The sequence below is a fragment of the Cynocephalus volans genome, chromosome 3 (genome assembly GCF_027409185.1).
Source record: "Cynocephalus volans isolate mCynVol1 chromosome 3, mCynVol1.pri, whole genome shotgun sequence".
Lineage (NCBI taxonomy): Eukaryota > Metazoa > Chordata > Mammalia > Dermoptera > Cynocephalidae > Cynocephalus > Cynocephalus volans.
In genome coordinates, this window is record NC_084462.1 from 98,487,036 (window position 1) to 98,514,827 (window position 27,792).

Below are 27,792 nucleotides of genomic sequence, written 5' to 3' on the forward strand. Positions count from 1 at the left end.
TTGGTTATATGTTTTAAGCTGCTCAGGTAGTAGAAGCTATGAGAGTTCAAAGTATGTATCACCACATTGTTTCTTCACGTACACTTCCTGCCTCAGTTGCAACTGTAGGAACTAAAAAACTAAACTAAATTAAGCAAACCACCACCACAACAAAAACTAGAGCTTGTTTTCAGCTTGCCAGTTTTTGTACATTCTCCAAACAGGATTCAATGAATGTAATAGTCTTGCTGTCAAGTAGATTTCATTTCTTTGGAACATTTACCCCACTGTTACACATTTAGGATTTTGTGTGAGTATCTGTCAGGTTCTACCTGGATCCAGTCTATCCTCGTCTCTGGAGATACTGACCTCTGCTAGTGGCTTCAGCCCTGCCAGAGGCTCTAGCTCCAAACCTGCCCCCATGGTTTTCCGATCCAGTCGTTCCCATGACCATTTTCTGGTTGCAACAGGCCTCATGTTTCATGTTATGCCCCCAATGCTGACAGTTTGCCTACCCTCAATATACCAATTTCTTACATTCTGCCTTCACACATCAAGAGATTTCCATGGAAACCAAAACAAAAGGGGAAGTAAAAACTGTTCTGGAGTATCTCTCTGGTGTCGGACATTTGTTTTCATGTTTCATTTTGCAGCAAGGCATTTCCATCTCATCCCCCGACAAGCCTTCACTGTAGGAAAGTCACCCCCACCTCTTGTCAGCAAGAAGCAGGGGCTACTTGTCTGGAATGCAGCCTTTTGCCAGTTTTCTCCCATAGGAGTCTGAAAATCAGGGAGCAGTTCATTTCTGAGGCAGGCAACTTATTTAAGACTAGGCCAAGGAAAGGAAGAAAAGAGTTTTCAGGCTGATTTAGAGGCAGAGCTGGACCAGATAGCCTCTGAAATCTTGAAGTTCCAGTTCACCTTACCACGGATGTCAAATGATCATTCCTGAACCACCACACTGGATAGGCTCTCCCCCTTGTCTTAACCTTACCATCATTTAGCGTGGTCTCCATGGGTTTCACTCTTACCATTTACTGCCTGATATTATTAGGTGTCTTGAGTGTATCTAGATTGTGAACTCCTCATTGACAAGGGGTTTCTTATAGCTCTTCAGATATCCTTTAGTACCTAGTACTTTCCACACAGTAGATTCATTATCAATATTGGTTAATGGTGTCAATTTTTTTTTTCATTAAAGTAAAATGAAGAGTTGCTATATAGAATAGTTAGGGAGCTGTATCCTCTCATTGGAAAGGTATAATCAGAGGCTAGACAACCACTTACCTGTGGTGCTCTGGAGAAGAAATAATGCATTAGATAATAAGTAGAAGTAAGAGATGGCTAAAGTCTTTTCCACCCTGAGATTCTGTGACTCCATAAAATATAGCTACTGCCAGCACTGAGTCTGATGGTGGAAAATGGGTTCTTGGCTCCTAGACAAATGACTCTCCAGAACCCACATGGCTTTTCTGTTTGCTCTATTGAGCAAATGGTCCACAGGTTGGGTGAGTCTTTAATTAGTACACTTTTCTAGCAGCATACATTACTCCCCCAAGTAATTGGTAGCCTGTGTAAAATTGTCATTTTGTACCCCACTGAGGTTTCAAGCCTTTAAAGAAGTTCTTCCCTGAAAGTGTGAGGGGAAGCAGATGGTAATGAAAAAATATGCGTATTTTATTATGCATTGCACATTTTACTTATTAGAATTTGAGTATGACACTCTGTATTTTTTAAAGCCTAAAGATGAAAACAAAATGGAATTATTCATTGAAATATTTAAATCAGCTTATAGCAATTATATCAAAATATCAAAATAAAATCTAGCAGCCTAGAGGTAGATCCCCCTTGACCACCCACTTTGAAAATCTGCCTTCCAAAGGGAGGCTCTTCCTCTCTAAAAGGAGGAAGTGCATGCTCTGTGGGATGAGGGCAGGAAGGGGATGCATCCTAGATGAGGTCATATAGAGGTTGAAGGTCATGTAGAGGAGAGATGGTGGTGGGAATGAGGGTAAGTAACTATGCTGAGTCATTCTCTTGTTGAAAAAGGAGAACAAGGAAGGGAGAGGAAATGGAGTTCTGGGCTAGGTTTAGAGTGTTTGTCTCTGCTCTTTCCCTTACCCCATCTCTGCTTCCCTTTGCTGAGTGAGTCATTCCCTACTGGCCTTACCAATTGCCAAACTCACCCCCACAGAAAGCATGTGAGGGAACATCAGTGAAACTTTGTGGAAGAAGAGGTGCAAGGTAAAAGTGATGTGTGAATGTGATTGTGAATCTCAGGCATAGCACCCTGGGTTCTTGAAGGCAACTTTCAAGATTAATATCAATCAACCAAGGTTTACAAGAGTTTTCCAGAAATCACCAGAGTACAAAATCTATTCTGCCAAACGAACATTGGCTTTGACTCATTTTCCCAGTGGCATCTCTTAGACTTGTAGCCATAAGGACTGGGAGAGTTCTTAAAGGTCATCTACTTTAGCTTCCCATTTAACATTTGAGTCCCCTGTTCCGAAAAATGGCCATGCAGAATGCAGCTAGGTGTAGGGGAAAGAGCAAGGGTTCTGGAATCAAACAGACCTGGGGCCAGCCAGATCCTAGCTCTTCCACCTATTGTCTCTTTGACCTAGAAAAAATTACCTAATCTCTCTGTGCTTTAATTTTCCTCACCTCACCTGTAAATTATGAACAGCGCCAACATTGCAGGGTTGTGGAAATTGGAAATAACATTGTTAAAGTGCTTAGCACAGCCCCTTGTATTTAGTAGGGTGTCAATAAATGATGCCTGCTGTGTCAGTTACATTTATGCTTCTTAAGTGTTCCTCTCCAGCCTCCTCTTGAATACCTTCATGATAAGAAGGCTTCTATTGTTGGTGAGGATTTTTTATGACATGTTGTGCCCAATCCTGTCTCCTATAACTTCTATCCATCTGCTCTGGTGCTAGTTTTGTGGCCCCCACAGAACAAATCTAAGCAGTCTTGCACAAAAAACACTTCAAATATTTGAAGACAATACTAACATCTCCCCTGAGTCTTCTCCATGGTAAACCCTTTTAATTCCTTGATCCTTTCATATGGCACTTAGTTTTGATCTCACCCAGGATACTTTAAAGCTCCTTTCTCTCATATATGAGCATCCCTGGAAAGATGCTAGACAGCCATAAAGGAAAGTGGAGATAGCAAGTCTTAGATGCTGTCCATACTGAACAAGCCTGGGCCTGTGTCCATAGCTCATGTGAACATCCTAATGCATACCCTACACATATATTTTATAGTTTCTTCTGCTTTTCACCATAGTTTCACCATAGTGTTCAGGAATATGAACACTACTACCCATGAGGAATGGTATATTATAAAAACTATATTGCCAAATGTTGCTTTGAAAAGTCACTCCCTGTAACTGTAATAGGTTTGATTGTATTATTGCCCCCCCCCATTTTCACCCCTTTTTTTTAACCTCCTCTATGTCAGTGATGCTTTCCATGTGACTTTGAAGTTTCTGCCCTTTGACTTTAGATTCAGCAGTGTGACTTGCTTTGGCCAACAGAATGAGGCAGAAGTGATACATGCCAGCTCTAAGCCTAGGCTTAAGATGCCTTGGATATTTCCAGTTACCCTGCAGTGTCCTAATGTCACCATGAGAAGAACCTACCCCCACTACCCTAGCAAGGTGAGAGGCATGTGGTTTAGGGTCCCCAGCAAAGTCTAGCCAACTCACAGACACTTGAGCAAAAATAAATGATTACTGTTTTAAGTCACTGAGTTTGGGGGTAGTTTGTGATGCAGAATTTTTGTGGCAAGAGATAATTATTACAGAAATTATGTGGGCCAGAAAATATAAACAAGGCCATACTAATCCTACCTTACCAGAGAATAAGTTTAGAAGAATTAATGAAAGATCTACAAAACTATAACCAGGCTAGATGTATATACTTCATAAAAAATGAGTCACCAAATTGAAACCTTGAGTTTCTTTTGCAAACTGTGGCCAAGAAAAAAATAAGTATGTAGATTATATATCATCAGTGAAGTAGCCAATGACAAAAGCAAACTTAATTTCCAAAGAGACATGAAAAGGGGTTTCCTATTTGATACAGTTCACTCATTTACTCAACAAATATTTAATGAGTACCTGCCACATTGTCAGCACTGTTCCAGGCCCTGGAAATATGGCTGTGGAAAAAATGGACAAGACTCATGTCTTATAAAGCTTATATTCTATTAGAGATTCAGAAAATAAAAAATTAAATAAATAAGCCAGATAACTTCAGATGGTGATAAATGCTGTGAAGAAACTCAGGCAGGGTAATGGCTACCTTAGGTAGTTTAAGGAAGACCTCTCTAAGGATGTGACATTATAACTGAGCACTAAATGACATGAACGAGCCACAAGAAGACCACATTGAGGGGAACAGCAAATGCAAAGGCGATGAGGTAGAAATAAGCTTTGAGTGTTTGAAGTATAAACAGAGGTGTGGAGAGAAGTAATATGGTACGAAATTAAGAGAGCAGTATTAACAGAGGCCAAGATGTGTGGAGCTCCATTGGCCACAATAAGGAGTTTGTTTTATTCCAAGTACTGTATAATGGAATCCATTGACGTGTATTAAGCACACAACCTGATTTATGGGTTTTAGGGGCTGACTCCTGGCCGCTCTGTGGAGACTGGATTGTAGGTGGACAATAGTGGAAACAGGGAGGTCAATTAGGTCATTGCATCATGGTGGCTACAGCTAGGACAATTGCAATGATGGAGGGAAATGAACAGGCTTGAAATATATTTTGGAAATAAAATCAAGACCTCCTGAGGGATTGGATGTGAGGGGCAGTGAGAAGTGAAGGTTTTTAGTTTGGGTAACTGAAAGGGTGGTTACTGGTGCCATTTCTGGAGATGAGGAATAATGGGGGAGGAATGAACGGCGGGGAGGGAGTGGTCAAGAGTTTTGTTTGAATGGCTTTGGTTTGAACTTAGACATCTAAGTGGACTTGCCAAGTAGGGTGCTGGACATACTAATTTGGTGGTCACGGCTGAAGATATAAATTGGCACTCATCAGCAAATAGATGGTATTTTAACCTAAGGACTAGATGAGGCCACTATTTTTTTAACTTAAAAGTTAAGAAGTTTTAAATTTTAAAAATTGTTAGAAAAAAGAAGTGGGAGGATTAAGCCACAGAGCATGCTGACATTTAAAAGCTAAGCAGAGGAAGAGGAGACAGAAGAAGAGCCTGAGAGAGAAGCTGAGAGAGCGTGATGTTGTAAAAGCCAAGAGGAGAAAGTGTTCCAGGGAAGAGTCATCTACTTGGGTTGTGTTGGGTTGAATGCAATGCATCATAAAGATGAAGACTGAGGAATAACTATTGGATTTGGCACTGCGGAAATGATTGGTAACCTTGAAAATAAAAGATTTAGTGGAATAATGGAGACAGAAGTCAAAATGGAATGGTTAAAAAGTGAATGGGAGGCGAGAAAGCCTCCATTCACTCCCATTCAGTGAAGTTTTGCTGAAAAGGGGAACAGAGAAATGGAGAGGTCACTAGAGAGGCTGAGAGTTTAAGGTTCTGTTTTATTTCATTTTGTTTTTAATAGCAGATACTGGGGCATATTTGAATACCAATGGAAGTAAACCAGTAGAGAGAGTAGAAGTTGATACTGCAGGAGAGAAAGGTGACAGATGCACAATCAACATCCTTGAGAAAGGAGAAGCCCAGAGCACAGTGGTAGTGTTCACCTCTGAAAAGCCTTCTGTGGTAATGGGAGGGCAGGCAGGAAGGGCAACAGGATGCCAGTAAATTGGTGGATTTGGCAATGGGAAGGTGAGGGATCCTGTCAGTTTACTTATATTTTCTCAATGAACTGTGACTTTAGGTCATCATTTGAGAAGCCAGGACTTTTGAGTCCTGAGCCTAAATGCACTATGTCCTTCATATACCATTTGGTACACTTGAAACAGAACAAAAATGAAAACCCCTCGTGTGTAATGTATTTTAAAGAGCAATACCAATGATAAAACAACTCATGTATTTTCTTTCATTTGATACTTTCCCCCTGAAACATTTAAATTCCCAGCCAGGAACAGAATTCACTCACCTTGAATAAATGAAGACACTTTCATGAAGGGCATACTTACAGAGATGAGCGTGTTGCACCCAGAGACTATCAACAGTCAGAAGTCATCACCACCCTTAGGGCTAGCCAGTGGGTCAAAGGAGATTAATATTGTTGGATCCCGGTGGGAATTGGTGCTGTAAAGGAAGGGACAACCAGTGGGATCATCATCAAAGAAACATGTAGCTACTTCCCTAGCTGGTGTCAAAGCAGAGAGGGAATGAGAAAGAAATATCTCTGACTTCTCTCTTCCCCCATCTCTTTCTGATGCTTCCCAGTGGCTGAACCCAACTGGAAGCCAGCTGGCCGGGGAGATGGGTAGTACAATTCATGGGGAAAGACAGTGAATGACCACAGCCCCTGACTCTTCATGCCATCAATGTTTAAAAGATTTTGAAAACCACTGAAGGGGATCTTTATACCCAGTGCCAATGTATATAATGCATCCTATTATTTGGTACCAGCTGGGAATTGGAATACCTAGCTCACCTTGCTCTTCGATATAAATCATCATGGTTGCTTGTAATCCACTGACAATCTTCAAATGTGGCATTTGCCTATAGTTTTCCTCCTTTGTTTCCACCCAGAGGTTTATTAATCATAAAATTAGGGAAGCTTTCAAGGCACCTTGAATGAGCCCTTTCCTAAGCGATGGGAGGGCCCTAGAAATGTATTTATATGGTCATATGTTTTCATAAAATTTGTGCAAGTATGATATTTTAACTGCAATCTATTAAAACTGTAACTTTTTTCACTCTGACTCTAGAGAGGTCTCTCCCTGAGCACCACCCCCCGACACCCCGCCCCCGGCACCCACCACCACTACCACCAATTATACAAACTTTAGGGCCCACAAAACCTGGATCTGCTTCTGCTTTCAATAGAGACTCAAGTGTACTGATCAGACTTCATTCCTTTCTCAAAATTCTACCTCCTTTGGGGTGGGGTGTTTCATGAGCATCAAAATTGACACTTTGGGAGGGGAGAATGTAGCAGGAGGTTAAGAAAAGCAAAGAAGGAGAGATGTGTGGTGCTAGGGGCAGTGGAGGAAAAGCACCACCCCCTGGCCATTCACCCCTGATTGGGTGAATGGCCATTGCCAGGTGTCCCACCAGCTAACTAATTTCTCCCGGGGCCTGATTCAGATGCTGCTGTTTACATTTTCAGATGCAGATGGAAACCTGTGTCGAAGTAACCAACTGTTGCGTGTCATGCTGACCATGCACCGGATTATCATCTCCTCTGCGGAGCTGCTCCAAAAAGTTATCACCCTATATCCTTTAGCACCATGATTGGCAATCCCAAAATGGATTCATTGAAAAAGTTTGAAATTTGAAGTACGCTTTTGTTTTGATTGGTTTAGAATGGAATAACCCTAGTGGTAAATGAGTTCATACCTCCTTTCAGGGGTATTGTGTGTGTGTGTGTGCGTGTGCGTGGACATACATACATGTTCATGTATCTTCTGTTGGGTGAAGCAATATTACTTATCCTGATTGCTCTGAGGGCTGGTCAGAGAAATCAACATGCAAACATTAACCTCAGGATCTCTTGCTAGTAAAAAATACTTTTCCTGTAGTCAAAATTCATATTTCTCCTATGCAAATTACCAAGGGCACAAGCATGACTCAAATGATACATTTTTTTTTCTGGCTTTCCTGTCCAATTCTTCTACCTTCCCCAGGTTCTGAAGAAAGCTTCCCAATGCCACAGCATCTGGAGAATCTGCTGGTACCTTATTGCTTCAAGCAGAAGCACTGACTATGTGCCAAGCAAACCCTGCTGGATTTTTACTTTTTATGGGCTGTGAATCAAGCAGTTGGAGAAAGTGCCTGCTTTTTCCTGCTCACCGATGACACTATAAGCCACTGCCCCCAAGAAAAAAAAAAGGCTGCAAGTGGGATGAGACCGTTTAGCACCTGGTGCCCAGGTCACTGGTACTGAGTCACGACTTGTGGCTGATCTAATCCTTTAGCACTCTCCTAACTCCCCTCTTTTCATCTTTGGGCACGTAGAAAAAATAAAAGCCATCAGAACAGAATCACTTGTCTAAACCTACTCATAAATCTTTACCTCTCATTTCAAAGGAGGTGTTTCCAGAGGCATACTAAGGGTGGGGCATAGGGAGCAGTCCACTTAATAAGAGGTGCAGGTAATAAGTATAGACATCATCTGCAGAGAATTTTAAACCCATAATAAAACCAACTTAGAATCTGTCTGCTTTTTATTTAACTCCATGTCCCAGTGATTCTAAACAATGTCAGTGATTAAACACTCCTCCCTAAAAAATTGTTTGTTGGCCTAAGGATGAAATTGTCCTTGGAGTGTCTGCCCTTGGTGCACCACTGGGTGGCTGCCCACACAGTGGATGGGTCCCATTCTCCCCTTCCCATCCTCCTGCCCCTTTCTCATAGAATCATACTCCACCAGCAATCTTCTCTCTCTTCTATACTTTCAAACTCTGCCTCTGCAGTGGCCCCTGCTCCTCAGCCTAAATCATGCTCAGCTCTCCCCAAGCAAAAAATAAACTCTTAACCCTACTTCCCCTTCATTCCATTGTTGGGGTTAGAAATTTGATATGAAAATATCTTAAAATAGTCTGTACTCACTATCTCCAATCTCTTTACTCCTACTTACCCCTTAATTCAACTGTGGCCCTTACCCCAGTACTCAAATTTTCCCCTGATGTCACTAGTGATCTCCTAATTGTGAAGCCCAGTGGCTTTTTCCACTCCTGTTTACACTGCCCTCCCCAAAGCCTGGGGCATTACTGACAACCCCCTGCCTCTCCCAGCTCTTCCTTCAAGGCTCCCGGAACTGTACTCTCCTGGCTCTCGTACCTCTCAGCTGTCAGTCTTCAGCTTTTCATCTAGCTTTTTCTTTGAGCACCACTTAAATCCCAGGATAACGTCCTGGTTTTCTTCTCACCCGACTTCCTTTCTGTGGGTGATTTCTCACCAGGATTTCCACCTCCATCCTTCTGTGCTGATGATACTTTCAAGTCTAAATTTCTCTAACATGAACCATTTTTAAGTTTTGGACTAATCTGTCTTACTGACAATTCAATCATAATATGTTCGAATACCTTAATATGTTCATTAGCTCACTACCCCAGCCCCAACTACTACTGCACGGATTCTGCTTTGCCACCTGTCTTTTCATTTTCCATCTCAGTTAATGGTGTTATCACCTGTCCAACTGCCTAAGCCAGAAACTTCAGAAGTGCTCTTGACTCCTCTCTGCCTTTCACCTCCTACAGATTCTGTCACCCAGTCCTAGGGTTTCTACTCCAGAAATGATTCTTATATGGTCTCTTCTCTCCATTCACATGCCACTGCCTTAGTCCAAGTCGTTGTTGCCTCTCTCCTAGGCCTCTGTCCCATACTGGTCTTCTCATCTACATCTCTCCCCCGATTCATTATTCCCTCCTGAAGTTCTTTCCTAAAAAGCAAATTGAGTAGAACATTCCTTCAGAGCCTCTGAAAACTACAGGGATCATGTCAAACTCCTCAGCTTGCCAGGAAGAGACCCTCCACAGTCTGACCCATTGAGTCCTTCCTGCCCCATCCTGCAGCTCTCTCAGAAACCCTTTCCCCTCCACACTGAACTTCTCAACATACCAGACACATAATGGAGTCTCTCAAAATTCCTATGCCCGAAAAGCCCTTTCTTCCCTCTTTGCCTCTTAGCCAACTCTTTCTTTCAAGATCCCTCTGTGAAGCCTTTCCTGACTTTTTCAGGCCTCCCCGCCCTTTTAAAAATACTTCTAGTGTTTAAAAATAGTATTCTTGATTGAAAATCTATTGAATTCCTATGACTTTGTTTTGTATTGCTTAAGTCAAAGTGTCTCTCATATCCTTGGCCTGGATGTGATCTGCCTTGAAAAGCTTTTCATCTTCGACTGCAGAGAGTGTGAAGTGTTTTTATTGTTAGCTAAATAAATGTATCTACCTAAACTTCAGTCTGTAAGTTTTGCAATGTAAAACCTATGTACTCTGGTCTTTGTAGGTGACTGGTTCAGGTAAACTGCAAAACCTTTGTGTTTGGTTGCTGTGCTTTGAATTGTGTTAGTAATATAAAAGGTTACAAGGGTACTGAAAAAGTAACTATATTACAAATTACCTTAAGAAAAAATGTAAATATATTTTAAAATACATTTTAAAAGTACATATACTGTAATGCAAGTTACCTATCTGCATCTTGTCTACCCACTAGATTGTGTGCCTTGGAGGCAGGGATCAAGGCTTATTTATCTTTGTTCTCTAGCTTAGTGGCCACCTCATGGTAGGACACAATAAATGTTGCATTATTATGAGTGCAAACCATTGAGTTCCTTTTTCTGTATCTACCAGAACTTTTAGTTGAGATACCTAGGCTTTGCTCAGGGTAAAAAGTAACCTGGGGTGGGGAATGGATTCTAAGAAGGGAGTATGAAATGAGACTCCCTGTAATAGACAGCCAGGTTAAACATTGAAGGCAAAATGGTTCTTCCCTTCACGCTTAGTTTCCTTGTTCTCTGACCTGGAAGTAATACAATTTTTAGTTAAATAGCTCAGATGGTTTCCTGTGTTTCCATTGTTAAAAGAGAGAGAGAGAAATTTAAAAACATGCTTTGAGTAGTTGAAATGCCTGAGAAGTACAGTCAGAACTGGACTAGCTATGAAGAGCAGAAAAAGGTGTGGAGTCTGAGGCTTCCAGCAAACAGTGAAGTTTACCCCAGAGATCAGCAGCTTCCTGAGCCTCTCATTACTCAGCCTGGGTGTTTGTTTCATCTCCAAAGTCAGAAAGAGGGTGCCCTGCCTCACTTTGAGGTCTGCCTTTGCCATGGCATAGGGGCTCTAATGACTTCGGGAGGCTTCTGCCTTTCTGAATGGCATTCTGAATGTGACCCCCACCCACTGCCCTCCCAGCTCAGCACTCATATGTAGACTCATATGACTGGACTTACAGAGATGACATTATACCACACCCAGCCAATGTCAGAATAGACATTTGAAGGGAAGGATAAGTAGCATTGGGAGGAAGGTAAACACCACAGTAAAAGTCACCATGTTGATTTAATATATACTCTTAGTTGTTTTAAAAGTGTGGTTTTCGTGTCTTCTTTTTGTTTAAAAGTGTGGTTTATTGTTCCTTTAAAAAGGAAGAATAAAAATTTCAACTAGAACAAATAATAAAAATATAGACTCTGAGAAGCATATTTCTAGAATCGCCCTATGCTCGAATCTCTATGCATTGAAGCGATGCATTTTCTTAGTGATACGGCATGAAGAAATGTAAAGCCACCTCATCCTCACTTCTACCTTTTATACCTGGAGAAAGGCAGGCATCAGGGCTCATTTTTATTTTGATTACCTTTGTTGATATGTGCAGTTTTGAGTTTTTTGTTTTTGTTTTATTTTGTTTTATTGCTCTGATCTCAAGGACAGATTTTATAGGCAGTAAATCTATTAAAATTTAATTTTTTAAATTAGAATTCATTTTATTAAAATTACAAATTTCACAACCATAGTTCTTTAGGGTTTCAAGTGTAGCTTGCAAATCTTATTATTCTTTCTATAAGTCTAGCACATTTCAGCAAGCATTTTTAAGGAAACTTGAGAAATGTTTAATTCATCTGAATAATGTTAATTTAATATTTCCAATGGTTTTAAACTACGATTATGCATTTTACATTTTAGATTATTTTTAAATGCTTCAGATACCTTCCTGAATTCTAACAATTTTGTATAACTCTGATAGATTAAAGTTATAAATAGTAAAGCTAATGTTATCTTAGATGTTCCAAAGCGATGCATAAACTTAATAAGGTTTCAATTTAAAACTAGAAGTCCAAAGCACTTAATTATATATTACAAACTGAAGTTTTAAGACTATTATTCTAATATGCTCCTAAACATTACAGGCATATAAAACTTCAAAATGCACAGATTCCTTCCTAATAAAAAAATCAGTACTATGATTTTGACTCTCCTTTACTTTTCTATATTTCACTTTTTTTCCTACGATTAAAATGCACATACCATGCCACTGAAGGACAAACAGTTCCAGCACCAGGTGATTGAGAGCTCTGGAGGTTGCTCACTGGAGTCCTCTCGTGGGCTCTGCTGGAGTGCACTGCAGCCTGTATCGCAGTTCTTTTGGCACAGCTTTTAGAAAGAGAAGAGGGCATGGCCTTGTGGGGCACACAGCCTATTCCTCAGTGTGTTGATGAAGATGCATGACCCACCCAGGTTCATCACTAGACTGGATTTCTCATTTCTTTGACTCTTAAAATAAATGAATATTTATTTATTCTTTCCATGTGGCTCTAAAGACATGTGAACTTGATGAAATCTTGCTATTCTTTCATATTCTTGGAATATTCACAATGATAAGGATCCTTAAGGTGATCTCCAGTTGTATTTTGGATTATTCACATGGCTTTGTCTAACTTGACATTACAACTTAAAATTTCAATCTACTGAATCTTCTAGGTATATATACGAGGGTACTTCAGAAAGTTCATAGAAAGATTCATATCATCTTTTAATTCTATTTTTCCACAAACTTTTTGAAGTACTCATATTATAATTTTCACATTACTCCTAATTATCATGACAATATATCTGAATATGTATTTCTTTCTCTTATAATTCACTGCACAAATTGTTATTGGAAATATTTTAAAAGACAAAAGGGACTTTTTACCTTGTCTGAGTTGGACTCCTAGTCTCTTGGGCACAGGCAAGAGACCATTTACCACTTCTTCACTTCTTATAAGTCACCTGGGCAGGGACCTTTCCACACTATTGACTTCCTAGTTCTACTTCTGCAGAAGAGATGTGAAGCCCCCTCCCATAAGCCATTTCAGCCTGGGCTGGAGAGAAAATTACTATCATTGCCCTTCTAGGCGATAATAAGCATACACCTACATATATCAAAGTGGTTTTTATTCTGTGGCCAGAAAGATAAAGCACCACATTTTCATTTTTTAAAAAAATTATTTTAGGGAGTAGTTTTAGCAAATACTTCCAAAGATGAAAAGTTGTTGGGTTTCTGTAACAAAGTCTTCCATTTCCCTTAACCCCAGCTCTACTTATAAGGATGCCTTGGCAAATAATTCACCAGGGCTTTGCCTGAAGATCTGCTATTTTGTAAGGTAATATTTCTTCATGAACTTGGAGACTTTATGGAGCAGGGTGAAATAAAAGGCTGAAGCAAGAGGACTCTAGTTATTTCCTGGTCCTTCCTGCCTTTCCCTTCCTGACCATCCATAGAATGCCTCTGGACAGACGGGAAACAACAGTCCTTAATACTGGAAATTCTTCAACAGAACACAGTGTTTTTTTGTTTGTTTGTTTGTTTTGTATACTTGAGCTTAATATTTTATACCAATTTTTTTTATTCTTATAACTTATAACATTTTGGTATCAAACCATGTAAGAGAGGGATACAGAGATAATGAAGAATCTCTTGTTTATTTTTATTCCTAAATATAAAAGTAATATAGTTCATTGTAGAACAGTTTGAAAATTCAGGAAAGAATATAACTATAATAATAGCCACTCATATCCAACTATATATTATTGGAATATTTCCTTTGTCTTTTTATCATGCAGATTTTTAAAAACATAGTTGAAATCAAAATATATATATAAAGTTTTATGTCCTATATCAAAAGAATCTTCTCTAGTCATTAAAGACTTTTTGTAAACATTATTATTAATGGTCATATATTCTAACATGATAAAGCATAATTTTACAGATACATTGCCCCATTTTTAGACATTTGGTTTGTCTATACTTCTCTATAATTATCTCTGATGCATATGATTGTGCCTAAATCTTCGTCACAGCACCTGTGATTATGATGTGCCTTATCCTATCAAAGCATTCTGTATGTGGAGGGACAGAAGATTGGTAGTAGGTGGTTTTTTTCCCTTTCTGCCCCCACCCTAGCTCCCTCTATATAGAAGGACAAATCAGCCTCAGTCTCTTTCTGAACCTCTTTGTGCCAGCAAATTCCTTTGGAAGCCCACCAGATTGTGAATACTGGGCTTCAGTTTTGGATGGTGTTTTTTAACTCCTTCCATGTAGGTACTGGATAACAGAATTCTGGATCATGTTTAAAATGGATGCCAGCTTGATAAACACTATGGAGGAGTTTCAGGAACTGGTGAAAGCTAATGGTGAGGAGTTACACTGCCGCCTAATTGACACAACTCAAATGTGAGTGTAAGGTTTTGACTAATCTTTTGAAAGCACCTCCCTCCTGCTGTACAATCCCAGCTGTTTTGCTAAGCTTCTGACTCCCAGTGGTGCCTACTGCTCTCTTTCACTCCTCTGAGAAACCCCTCAAACAGACAAGTTCATATTGCCTCACCAAAGTGAAAGCTTGACATTTAAAAGTAGAGAAGCTCCCTGGTGATAAAGTTCTAGGTGACTAATATCCAAGAGCAAAATAATAACAATAATGATAGTAAGCCTCAGTCAAAAAAAATCAGGTAGCAAGATATTGACTAAAATTTACCCCCAGTCATGAGAAGCTGAAAGTACAGTGACTGAACTCAGGCTTCTTCAGCAGCTAATACCAGCAGGCATCCCTAAACTTGAAGAGACTGCTGAATAATGTGTTCAGCAGAGGGTTTATAACATATTTGGATGTATATGCAAATCACTTAGACTTCCAGAGCTGGAAGGGATTTCAGGAATATTGCAAATTATTCCTTGGATTTCTTACTTATGAGGTTGGCCCACTCTGAAAAATGGACTGTCTTTCCTAATTTGGGGGAAAGGAGTGCATGCACACTTTGTAGGCTTAGGTTTTCACAACGTGAATGCTGTATTTTGGAATAGTACTTATCCCTAAGATATAGAATTCTAGAACTGAAACATACTCTAGAGATCATCTCATCCAACATCCTGATTTTTCTGACTGGAAAATTGAGGCTCATCAAGATTGTGATTCATCTGCGGTCACAAAGCTAGTTAAGTTAGTGGCAGAGCAGAAGCTGCACTATGCCTTGGCCGCATAGAAATGATTTCAAGATCACATTCCATAGCCCCCCCCCCCAAATCTGTTCATCAGTTTGAATTCTCTGTACTTCTCTGCTTAGAATTATACAACCTGAAAGATAAAAGAGACTTTTCAAAGTAACAGCTTCTTCATTTTAAAGATAAAGAACCTAGTGCCCAGGGCAGTTCTTAAATCCATGTCTCCTTGTCCCAATATATTCTAGCTGACTTTCTTCTACCAATATTTTCCACAGTATGTTCCTCAGGAATTAGTCTATGTGATATTACCTGACCAGATATATTTGAGGAATGATAGGTTAAATTTTCCTTTTTCAGTCCGTTTCAAAGTCTGTAATATGCTTGCTCATTGGTCAAGTGGGCTATAGAATTTGTAGCATTTCCCAAACTCATTTGACCACAGAATCCTTTTATCTAGAGGAATCTGCAACCTGCTGCCTTTCAAAACTGGGCTGTTTCCCTTTGCTTTCTTTGTGTAGGAAATTGGAACTGAGTAAGAAACACATAGGTTGATTACAAGAAAATATGGGGGTAGGGGGCACTCTACGGTCAGCTGGGCTTCTTTGGTCATTTCAGTGACTGGGGACATTTGAAGAAAAGGCACAACTCTGCCCGGAGTGATCAGATGTTCCTAAATGTGATTCCCTGCAGCATGACAGCTTCTCTCTTTAATTCTCTGAGCTCTTCTGTCCTGAAAACTACCCCATTACCTTGAGATTTCCAATAGGACAGAGTCCCTATCACCCTCATGACAGTGTAGGAACCCAGGAGGAATGGAGAGAGCAGACATATCAGGAGCTATACAAGGAAGCCAGGACCAAAGGCAAGGACTCTGTGACTGATACCTGAGACGCAGTCCTTCCCACTGCCTTAAAGTAAACTCATCTACTCTGTTCCCCATGGCACATTCAGATGGCTCATTGAAAACCAGCAAGACTTCCTGGTTGCTGCAATAGAAAAAATGATTTGAGGAAACTGTTAATGCACTGTTTTAGCCAAGGCAAGTTAGCTAATGGTGCTTTGTATATTCTTGTGGGAAACATTAATGGATTTACTATTTACTTGCAAAAAGCAATTTTGATTTATTCTTTTTCCCCATCTTCTCCCTTTCACATTTCCCAATTAAAGCAATTCCCGCGACTGGTCCAGGAAACTTACTCAAAGGATAAAATCAAACACCAGCAAGAAACGGAAAGTCTCCCTTCTCTTTGACCATCTGGAACCAGAAGAGCTATCCGAACACCTCACCTACCTTGAGTTCAAGTCCTTCCGAAGGATATCCGTATGTACCCAAGGGGCAGAAGAAAAACTTCCCTGGGACATTTCTGAAAATAAGCAAAGGAAGTCAACAGCCTACCCACCTTCTAATCTTAGAGGTCCCCCTCAGTGCTAGTAGGCTTTCCCACTAGGCATCACATAGTTTGGAAAATCAGTACCACCTAAATTGTGTTGTTGCTCTGGCTATGCTTCTCCCACCTCCCATCCTCCCTGCCCACCAACACCATCCCACGCCTCCAGTGGGCACACATGACAGCCTGCACACATGCATATGTGAGTGTATACACACACACACACACACACACACACACCCTTTTACCCGATTATCACATGACAGCCTGCACACATGCATATGTGAGTGTACACACACACACACCCTTTTACCCGATTATCACATGACAGCCTGCACACATGCATATGTGAGTGTACACACACACACACACACACACACACACACACACACACACCCTCTTTTACCCCTGATTATCATCAGGCTTCCAGAAATTTTTCCTAGAAAAAAAAAGATTGGGGGTGGGAGAAATATGTCCTTTCAGAGTTTGAATTTATAGTAGGATAGGCTTTGAATGGTTCTAGGAAATCCTAAAATAAGTAGGTACTGCTGGTCTAGCCCAGAACAAACCTAAACATTGAACTGGCACTGGCCCAGCAGTCATCATGATTCTAGAGATAAACAATATTGACCCAAACCTTGCTATTGGGGCAACTAAGCAGAGTCAAAGGTACTGGTGATGGAGAGAAATTTCAATTCATCATCAGAAACAGAAAGAGCTCAGAGTGCATCCTATCACTGTAATCCTTAAAACTCCCTATGTGATATCCCTAAAGAACATTGGTTGACAAGAGAACTTGTCAGCATGTCAGATGCCAACAGACCCTCAATGTCCAATATGCTTTCCTGAGAAAGGAGACTCTCATTCCACTTGACCCTCACCCCTAACAACAGATAGTCTTCAGCTTTGCTCTAAAAATAGGCTATGTAGTTGGGGGATGCATTTCTTAGAATGACCTGTGTTCCTCATGTGAGGTGACGGAGGCCCAGAGGGCTGACTTGAAGAAGGTCAACACAGCATATTACAGTCCGAGCTGGGACTAGGACTACATACCTGTCTTGATTATTCAGCACCAATTTATTGAGATCTCTGGAAGGAGATCTGCAAACCATGTTGCAGAGATTGTTTCATATTTTCTTCCATAATATTGACATCCCTCCTGTTTTCACACAATTGTTTGGTCAGCCAGCCAGGAACCTCCCTGCATCCACTTGGAAATCAGTCTTCAAGCATTAACATATGCTAGCCCCCTAGTCCCTTCACTGGCACCCTCAGACAGAACCCCAGGCTTCAATTAGGAGGCTACACCTGGGGAGTTTCCATCTGGCAGTGCTTCACCTATCACTGGGCAGGATACCAGTCAGAGCTGAGAGCCACTGAAAAGAGCCATTTATCTCCCTAGAAATCTAGGCTCTGCTAGGGCCAAACTGCTCAGTCAGGCCTGCAGGATGTCTGCTAGATGCCAGCACTCAAATCAGGGAGGCAGAAGTGAAAAACCAGTGCAGAACAAGCAATCTGAGCCAGGGTCCCTGGGAGTGGAGCAGTGTTATATTTGCAAAAGAAAACATCAATTTGAACCTTCAGTTCTTTTGAGTGGCATGGTCCCTTCATAGAAGAAAACTGTTTTGGGGATTTTTGTTTGTTTTTCCCACGAAGTTCCAAACAGTTTTACCAATTAATAATTTTCTCTCCAACATGAAGTTGGAGGGGAAATTTATTTCTGCTGTAAATTGAAAGGCATTTGATATTTTCTGTTTATTACAACACTTGGCAGGGGGGGACGTTTGAGGAAATTACCAGAATAATTATTTTAGAAAACAAGTGGATTCAATATTACATTTATAGTGGGAGGTATATATAGGATGTATTCATTGGAATGAGTTGTGGCAACTTTCTCTTAGAAACAGTAAGATTTTTGATTCCCGTGTCTCTCTTAAGGAGTGATTTTGGTCCTACTCACATATTTCCACCCTCAACAATCACAACACAGTAAAATGGGGCTCAGTTAATTTGCAACTATTTTATTTAGGTTATGAGTTCTCCTCAGTGAGTTTACTACTGAGGCACGACTAAGGTGTACTTCAGTAACAACCCCCCACCACTCCCTCCCTCACAATCCAAGTGGCTTAACAAAGCGTAAGTATATTTTTCACTCATACTTCAAATCTAACGTGGGTCAGCAGGGGCTGATCAGAGTGACTTAGGGACCCAGGTGATGGAAGCTCTGTCTGGACAGGGATTCCCATGTCTCTGCAGCAGTGGGAAGGCAACGTGGCAAATCATTCACTGGCTCTTTTATCTTTCCCTCCAAAGTCACATCACTTCCACTCACATTCTACTGGCTAAACTACATCACATGAACATACTTGCTTTCAAAGGGAAGAGTTCAGAAGGGGAGGTATATTAGTCTGTTTTTGTTGCTTATAACAAAGTACACTGAACTGAGTGATTTATAAAGGAAATGAAAATTATTGCTTAGAGTTTCTGAGGCTGGGAAGTCCAAAGTCCATCTGGTGGTGGCAGCAATGACCCAGGGGTCTCACATTGCGGGATGGTGGAAGCAGAGAGAGAGAGAGAGGGACAGACTCTCCTCTTCTTTTAAAGCCTTCAGAACCACACCCCTGACCACCATATTTAATCCATTCACTACTGCGTGGTCCTACGATCCAATTGCCTCTTCAAGGCTCCACCTTTCATTTACCATAATAGGATTCCCCACCCTCTTAACAGTCACAGTGGGGACTAAGTTTCTAATACATAAAACTTGGGGAACACAATTCAAGCTTCAGGGAGTTTTGGGGGGATATAATTCAATCCACTACAGGAGGGCTGGAAATAACTGGGGAATAGCACCAAAGACTCCCATAGGAGTGTTGGAGAAGAGCATGCTATTCATTCCTCCCTTTTAATTATACTATTTGGGCAGAGGGATTTTTTGTGACAGGGACAGATAGTTACAATCATCACTTAGACCAGATCTTCCAAGACATTTCCAGTTTCACATATGCTGTTTCATTGTCAATCATACTCAGTGCCATTGTGAAGCTGGGAAACTGTGGCCACTAAATATATGGTTGACTAAGTTTCATGTACCCTGCTCACTTGGCCTCTGCTCAAGTTGGTGAGTAGAAGGAAATCCAAACAAGCTTGTTTTAGCATGAGGTTAATAATTATCCCATTAGCACTGCCTCACATTTATGTAGCACTTTGAAAAGTTAAAGTGCTTTCACACATTATCTTGTTTGATCTTCATAATAACTCCATGTCCTAGATAAGGCAGATATTATCATCACATTTTTAAGGTAAGGAGAGAGAATTCATTTTTGGGAGGGAAATTATCTTTTATTCCCTTAACTTCAGCATCAGAACTGGAACTAACACTGAGATTTTTCTTCTATACTTAGAATTTGGAAGCAATAACCTATTCAAATACAATACAGTCATGTGCTGAATAATGTTTCAGTCAATGATGGACCACATAAATGACTGTGGTTCCATAAAATTATAATACCTTATTTTTACTGTACCTTTTCTATGTTTAGATATACAAATACTTCTTACCATTGTGTGACAGTTGCCTACAGTATTCACTACAGTAACATGCTGTACAGGTTTACAGCATAGGAACAATAGGTTACACCATAGTAGTAGACTATACTATCTAGGTTTGTGTTAAGTATACTTAATGTTGTTCACACAACGACGAAATAGCCTAAGGATGCATTTCTCAGAACATATCCCCATCGGTAAGTGAGGCATGACTGTATTTAGATTAACCAATGTGTGTACACATTCATTTGTGCCTAATGACTTTTGATGTTGAAAGACCATGCTGTGGGTAGAATAAGAAAGATTTTCCTCCCATTATTTTTGTTGGGTGAGTAATGAAGATGCAGGAGAGGAGGGCCAGGAGCTCCTCTGTCCCATAGCAGTTCCTAGCCATGAACTGAGTAGAGCTGACTTGCCCCTCGGATCTCCGAGAATACCAGAGTATAGCAGTCCTGATGGTTGGTTTTCTTTTCCCCTAGTTCACCGATTATCAAAATTACCTTGTAAATAGCTGTGTGAAGGAGAACCCTACCATGGAGCGGTCCATTGCCCTATGCAATGGCATCTCCCAGTGGGTACAACTGATGGTTCTCAGCCGCCCCACCCCGCAGCTCCGAGCAGAAGTATTTATCAAGTTCATCCAGGTGGCTCAGGTAAGTGACTGGAGTAAGACTTTTGGCCTGGGCTGTGAGGTAAATTATCTTTCCCCCAGAGCCTAGTCTGTCATTTAGAGCTCTTTTTCTGGGGTTTGTGTGCCATCAGCTGTCCCCAGATCTAGATATGGTGACTTTTCTATTCTCCCACGAGGACAATGTGGAAAGGGCCACACAGGCCATCTCAGCAGTCAGTATACGGTTTTAGATCTGTTTATATCTTTATCATTTTTCAGAAGATGCTTACCAGCCTACATTTATTTTCCCAAATGTGACCCACATGGCAAAGGCAATTCTAAGTTTTACTAGAGCTGGACCAGCCTGGGTTGTCTTAGGTTTTTAAGCCCGTGCTGCACTGAATAGTTGCATTTAATGTTCAAGAGAGCAGAGGTTAAGCATTTGATATGAGGAAAACAGATACTATGAACTCATATTTGAAATTCCCCAGAGATTCTAGCTTCTCTACCCCAGTTACTGTCCTGTGTGGGCACTGGCATTGCACAGGGGGATAAGACAAAGTTCTTACCCTTGAAAATAAAAGCCTCATAAATTTGGGATAAAGGAAATAAAAGATTATACTTAATGATATATACTTCCAACTCTGGAGGGTCTAAACCAGTTTTTCTCAAAGCTTGGTACATGGACCATCTGCTCTGATGTTGACTAAAGGTATATTAAAAGTACAGATATCTTAGCCCAACCCCAGATCAAGGGAATCAGAATGTCTGGGTTTAGGTCCAGAAATTTTTGTGTTAAACAAGTACTTTGGGTGATCCTTAGAAAACACTGATGTAAATGGTGGTCCACAAATTGGCTGTAACACAGGAAGGGGGATGTGACACCTTGCTAGATTAGCGATCCACCAGTCTAAGGGGAGAAATGGACAGAAAATTGCAACACCTGATTGCTGGTGTTTGACCAGTATAAGGAAGACTCATGGCACAGAGATGAGAGGCAGCCTTTTTATGCTCACTGTATAACTGACATGTATAATGAATGACTCTGCTATGACCCATTTTCTGTGTCACAGAAGCTCCACCAACTACAGAACTTCAATACATTGATGGCTGTGATAGGTGGACTCTGTCACAGCTCAATCTCCAGGCTCAAGGAGACAAGTTCGCACGTCCCCCATGAAATCAATAAGGTCAGTGCTATTGTCTTCTCTGGGGATCTTAGCAGCATTCTGAGTGTGAGTGCCAATGTTTTCTCCTTGAGGAGCAATCCAGAGAACATTTCCAAACCATATCATCCCCTGTCAACCAAGCAAAGTACTAGGGAGGCAAACCCTAAGGAAATCCACAGGATGGGGAAGTCACAGATTTGAGAGTGAATGTGATTCTGTCTGGCTACAGACAGTGTCAGTACACACATTCCTACTGAGCCAACTGAAGTACTGTGTGCCTTTTTCCCATGTTCATGCCTCTTTCCCATGTTCATGCCACTGAATATTCTGAGTCACCATCTTTTTTATTTTTTATTTTTTTTTTGGCCACAAAACAAGTCTTAATACATTTAAAAAGACTAAGATCATAGAAAATATGTTCACTGATCACAATAACAGAAGGAAATTTAGGAAATTCACAAACCTGGAAATTAAACACTCTCCTAAATAAACAATGGTTTAAAAGAAGTATCACAGAGAAATTAAAGAATACTTTGAGACAAAATCAAAGCACAACATATCAAAATTTATAGGATGCGGAGCTCATGCAGTGCTTAGTGGAAAATTTACCCTTGTAAACACTTATATTAAACATAAGAAAAATCTCAAATCAGTAATGGAAACTTCTACCTTAAGAAAATAGAAAAAGAAGAGCAAACTATACCAAAAGCAAATGTAAGTAGGAAATAACAAAGATTACAACAGAAATATATATAATAGGGAATTAAAAAACAATAGAAAAATCAACAAAACCAAAAGTTAATTCTTTAAGAAGATCAACAAAATTTGCAAACCTTTACCTAGACTGACCAAGACAAAAGAGACAGGACTGAAATTACTAAAATCAGAAATAAAGCAGGGGCATTATTACATTGTCATTATGTTTTTTTGTGGTGGTAAGATTTAGTTTCTTAGGGCCAGCCTGTGGCTCACTTCGGAGAGCGTGGTGCTGACAACACCAAGTCAAGGTTTAAGATCCCCTTACTGGTCGTCTTTAAAAAAAAAAAGAAAAAAAGATTTAGTTTCTTTCTCTTTCTTGTTTAGATTTTTGTTCTACCAGTGGGTTCTGTTCTTTCTTGCATATTCATGGTAGTGATTATTGTTTTTTTGGATTCCAGATGCAAGACTCCCTTGAGGATTTCTTGCAGGGCTGGTCATATGGTGGTGAAAACCCAGTTTTTGTTTGTCTGGAAAATACATTATTTTCTCCTCATTTCTGAAGGATAGGCTTGCTGGGTATAGTATTCTTGGCTGGCAGTTTTTTAATTTTAGTATTTTGAATATGTCATCCCATTTTCTTCTGGCCTGTAGAGTTTCTTTTGAGAAGTCTACTATTAGCCTGATAGGGGCTCCCTTGTAGGTGACTTGATGCTTTTCTCTTTCTTCTTTTAAGATACTCTCTTTGTCTTTGAGCTTTGCCAGTTTGACTATAATGTGTCTTGGAGAGGATCTTTTGGGGTTGAATCTTTGAACCTCCTGGATCTGAAGGTCCATGTCTCTCCGTATACCTGGGAACTTTTCCATTATTATTTAATTGAATAGGTTTTCAATGCCTTTTCCTTTCTTCTACCCTTCTGGAACACCCATGATTCGAATGGTTTGTGCACTTAAGGTTGTCTGCTAGTTCTCTTAGATCTTCTTCATTTTTTAAAACTTTTTTCCTTTTTTCTGTCCACCTCGGTTATTTTGAAAACATTATCTTCAAGATCTGAAATTTCTTTCTTCTACTTTTCATAGCCTGCTGCTTAAGCTATTGGTTGTGATTTTTATTTTGTTGAGTGAATTTTTCAGTTCCATGAGTTCTGCTACATTCTTTTTTAAGGTATCAATCTCTTTGTAAACTTCCTCCTTCATATCCTGTATATTTTTTCTCATTTCAATTTGTTGTCTGAGTCTTTTTGTTTCTCAATGAGTTTTCTTAAGATTGTTGCACAGAATTCCTTTTCAGTCATTTCAAGGATTTCCTATTCTATAGGGTCTGGTATCTGAGAATTACTGGATTCTTTTGGTGGTGTCATATTTTCTTTGGTTTTCATATTTCTAGTGCATCTACATTGATGTCTGGCCATATGGTAGAGCAGTTGCTTCTGTTATGCTGAAGTGGGCTCTGAGGAGAGAGATGTCCTCATTTTTTCCCAGTCTCTGGTAGTGACTCTCCTTATATCAGTGCAGTCAAATGTCTGGTGGGCCACCTGCACAGTAGCTGTGGTTACTGCTGTGGTGTTTCCAACTCCCACCTCTAATAACCATAGATTTGTTCTCTCCTTCTTAAAGACTAACAGTTTCTCTATTGATTTGTTGCCTAGATGATCTGTCCAATGCTGAGAGAGAAGTGTTCAGGTCCCCCACTAATATTGTAGAGTAGATGTTTCTTCTATTATATCCTCTTCTTTTTCCAGTCTCTGCTGGTGATTCTCCTTGTGTCAGTGCAGTCAAGTGTCTGGCAGGCCACCTGCACAGTAGCTGTGGTTACTGCTATGGTGTCCGCCATTTTTGTATCAGCTGTGGCAGTGGCTGTGGCTGTGGTAGGCCACCCACATGGAGGTGTTGTTTTCAGTGTGCTCCTTGCCTGCTTCCAGACAGAGGATGCTGTCCTTGGCACCTGCCTTAGGACCCCAGGCATACTCTCTTGCCTGCTTTCAGGCCCAGAGTCACCATCTTTAACATTGACTCCCTTGCTTCAGCTCCTTGCTCCAGAATGTTCTCTCAAAAGGAACAGTGGTTCAATTGACCATAGTTCAGTTTCCACATTGAGTGTAATTATATAGTGATAAGTTAAAAACCTGGCTCTCTAGAACCCTTGCAGAATGACAATGTGAACAGTTGAATTTTCCCAGAGAGTTGGAGTTCTTCAGATACCATTTTGTAATGGATGTTTCATTGATAGAATATTTTCCTTAAATGTCCTCTGCACTTTCCTACATTATTAATTAAATTTTACAGAATGTACTTAAATCTTTTATGACATAGGGCTGTTGTTATAAATATAAACCACTATGATATACTGAGGATACAAATGCAGCTATATAGAGCATGGGCTGGATAACAACTGCTCTTTGAGCATTTCATCTCATGTAAAAGGACCTTACTATATTCGAACCCCAATCCTCCTGGCATGGAGAACAACTCTCTTCTTAGGGAGAGATACCTGTGCCTCATTGTCCCTTCCCATTTCTCCCAGGTGTTCAGTCCCTTTTGGGGGAATCTCTTATTAATTATGCATTCAATCACAGTGCTGGGCCTCTGGGGAGGCCCCCACATCCCATTGTTCTGGTCAAAAGTGAGATCTTTAGTCACCTTTTCATTCCCTGACAGTTCTGCTGAGAAAAGGTAGAACTGAAAAGGTTGCCCATGTCTCAGAGATGACAGAGGGAAATAGTCACTGAGATAAATATGCCTTTTTGTCATTTAGCTTACAAGACAGAGCTTGCTCCTCTTCAGCTTGGAGTCCCCACAACAGTGCTTCCTGTCTGAAGCTGCTTGACCCTCACGGTGGTCTGCATAGTGAATTAGTAAGTCCAGGGTTGAAGCAAATGTCCCCCAAGTAGTTGATTTCACCTTCTGAGGGGAATATAAAAATATCTCTATCATTTTTACTGTTAATTTCTTGTCATGTGACCACCTTCCATACCTCAGGCTCATCTGCCCAGTTTGCTAGAGGTGTGTGAGGAGGAGACTCTCCTGATATCTCAAAGGATTGAGAGGAGCTGACTCCAAAATCTCAAGTTCTTCATTATGGAGAAATGGTATATCTTTGGCCACAATTTTATTAAAAGAATTTTGGGCACAGTGTCTAAAATGGTTAGTTTGTGTGGTAACATGACTGGCAAACCATCTTTCACTCCACATCTTTGTTTCTGAGGAAGCTAATCATCACACATGGAGAATAAGATCTGTGAAATGATTGCCAACTTGAATGAGGTGTGTGTAGAAAGAACACCACATTTGGCTTCTCCCTTTCTGTGCTGGTGAGCAGCCCTGCCCACTTCCAGGGCTCAGGCAGGGTATGAGTGCTAATGAAGGCTCCTGCAGGTCTCTGTCTCATCGTCTCTTGTTTTCTTTGCTGGGAATTGGTCTAGTCTATTCAGTCCTTTTCATTCAGGGTTTCAGTCTGTGCATAGAATGCCACGTGCTTCCTAGACATAGATCCAGTTTGAGAATCTTGAGATAAGGCCCACAGAGTATCTCTTAAAGAATAAGCACATACAAGACTGCTAAAGCTCCACATTTAAAACATATGCTTTTCCCCATGCCAACAACATAGTCAGCACTTCTTGACATCACATTTCAAATTATGTTATATAAATTATGTTATATAAATTATGTTATATAATGCAGCGTCTCTGGAAGCATTCAGAAAACACTAGAAAAGGGTACTGCATGGCTTGGGGAGAGGGGTTAAAGAGACATTTTCTGTTCACTGTACACTCTTGTACCTTTTAAATTTTTGTATCAAGTGCTTTATTATTTATTTTTGAAAAGAAATAAATTTTAATATAAAAGTCATAAATAAAACCATCATTTAAAAATTTTAAGTTATATAGTAGAATCAAGTAAAGCATACCTTGTGTTTATAAATATGCTCTGTGAGATTTCACATAGCTGAAATTTTCATTTGGGAGTCATAATCTGCACTTTTAGAAGAATCACCCCTAGCCCAACAAATTAGGGATGGGGTGAATCATGGTAGGGGATGAGAATAAGCAAGGTGGCCATTGCAGACTATACAACCTGCCCTCCAGGTACCTGTGATTGGTCTGTTCTTCTGCTTTGTAGATTCTAGGTGAGATGACTGAGCTGCTGTCCTCCTGCAGAAACTATGACAACTACCGGCGAGCCTATGGAGAGTGCACCCACTTCAAGATCCCCATCCTGGGAGTGCACCTCAAGGACCTCATCTCCCTGTATGAAGCTATGCCTGACTATCTGGAGGATGGGAAGGTGAACGTCCACAAGCTGCTGGCCCTTTACAATCATATCAATGAACTGGTACAGCTGCAAGAGGTGGCCCCACCCTTAGAGGCCAACAAGGACTTGGTGCACCTGCTGACGGTGAGGTTCTTACTGGAGAATAATTATTAAACACTTTCTGTGTGCCCAGAGCCATTCTACATACCTTACCAAATGTTAGCTCAGTTAATCCTCATAAAAACTCTATGAAATAGACACTATTATTATCTCTATTTTATGAATGGGGACACTGAGGCACAGAGACATAACTTGTCAGAGGAGCACGCATTATCAAGTAGTAGAACCTGCATTCAGACCCAGGTTGTGGGACTCCAGAGGCTGTGCTCTTAAGCAGTATGCCCTGCCGACTTCTAGGAGTGTTTCCGTACTTCTGCAAAAGCACGTAAGCACTTTGGGAGAAGCTGATGGCAAATCAGGATATAAGACTTGGTAACAGATAGAGACAGGGTGCTTTCACAAAACAAAGGGCAAGGCAGTAAAAAAAACGAAAAGACAAAAAACAGGAAACAAGTTTATTATTTGGGTCCTGCCACCACAGGTTTAAATCTGTTCCTGGAGATATTCAAGCCAAATGTAGTTGAACACTTACCAGTGGTGCAGGAGACTAAGATTTGTACTTTGGGTGTGAGGTGAAATCAGACGAGCTCCCTTCCAGACCTGCAATTCTGTAGTTCACCAGCTGTGTAACTGTGGGCATGTAGCTCTCCAAGTTTCTGTTTCCTCCTCTGTGAACTCAGAGAGGTTAGTCTCTGGGATGACTTCTAACATCTTTTTCAGTTCTAAAATTATACAATTTTTAACCTGCTTTTTTTTGTAGAATGGAATAATGATCATATCCTCTTCCTACCTCACAGGAGCATTTTGATAGAGCCCTAGACTTCATATTCAGCTCGTGTCCAATGCTGGTGTCTGAACCTAGCCCTTTCACTAATTAGCCAGGTGACCTAGGCAAGGCTCTGCCTTAGACATCATCATTTGTAAAAAGATGCACTGAATCTTAATTTTTT

At 40.5% G+C, this 27,792-nt stretch overlaps 1 protein-coding gene across 3 annotated transcripts in view; it reads left to right on the plus strand.

The window, feature by feature from the left end:
- Positions 1-27,792, plus strand: part of RASGRP1 (RAS guanyl releasing protein 1) — a 70,811-nt gene that overhangs the window by 28,952 nt on the left and 14,067 nt on the right. For all 3 annotated transcript variants that reach the window (XM_063089220.1, XM_063089222.1, XM_063089223.1), the window contains exons 3-9: positions 7,251-7,356; positions 13,162-13,224; positions 14,163-14,294; positions 16,227-16,380; positions 20,476-20,649; positions 21,680-21,796; positions 26,591-26,866. In XM_063089220.1, coding sequence (XP_062945290.1) covers positions 7,251-7,356; positions 13,162-13,224; positions 14,163-14,294; positions 16,227-16,380; positions 20,476-20,649; positions 21,680-21,796; positions 26,591-26,866 — 1,022 coding nt within the window. The remainder of the gene's footprint in view (positions 1-7,250; positions 7,357-13,161; positions 13,225-14,162; positions 14,295-16,226; positions 16,381-20,475; positions 20,650-21,679; positions 21,797-26,590; positions 26,867-27,792) is intronic.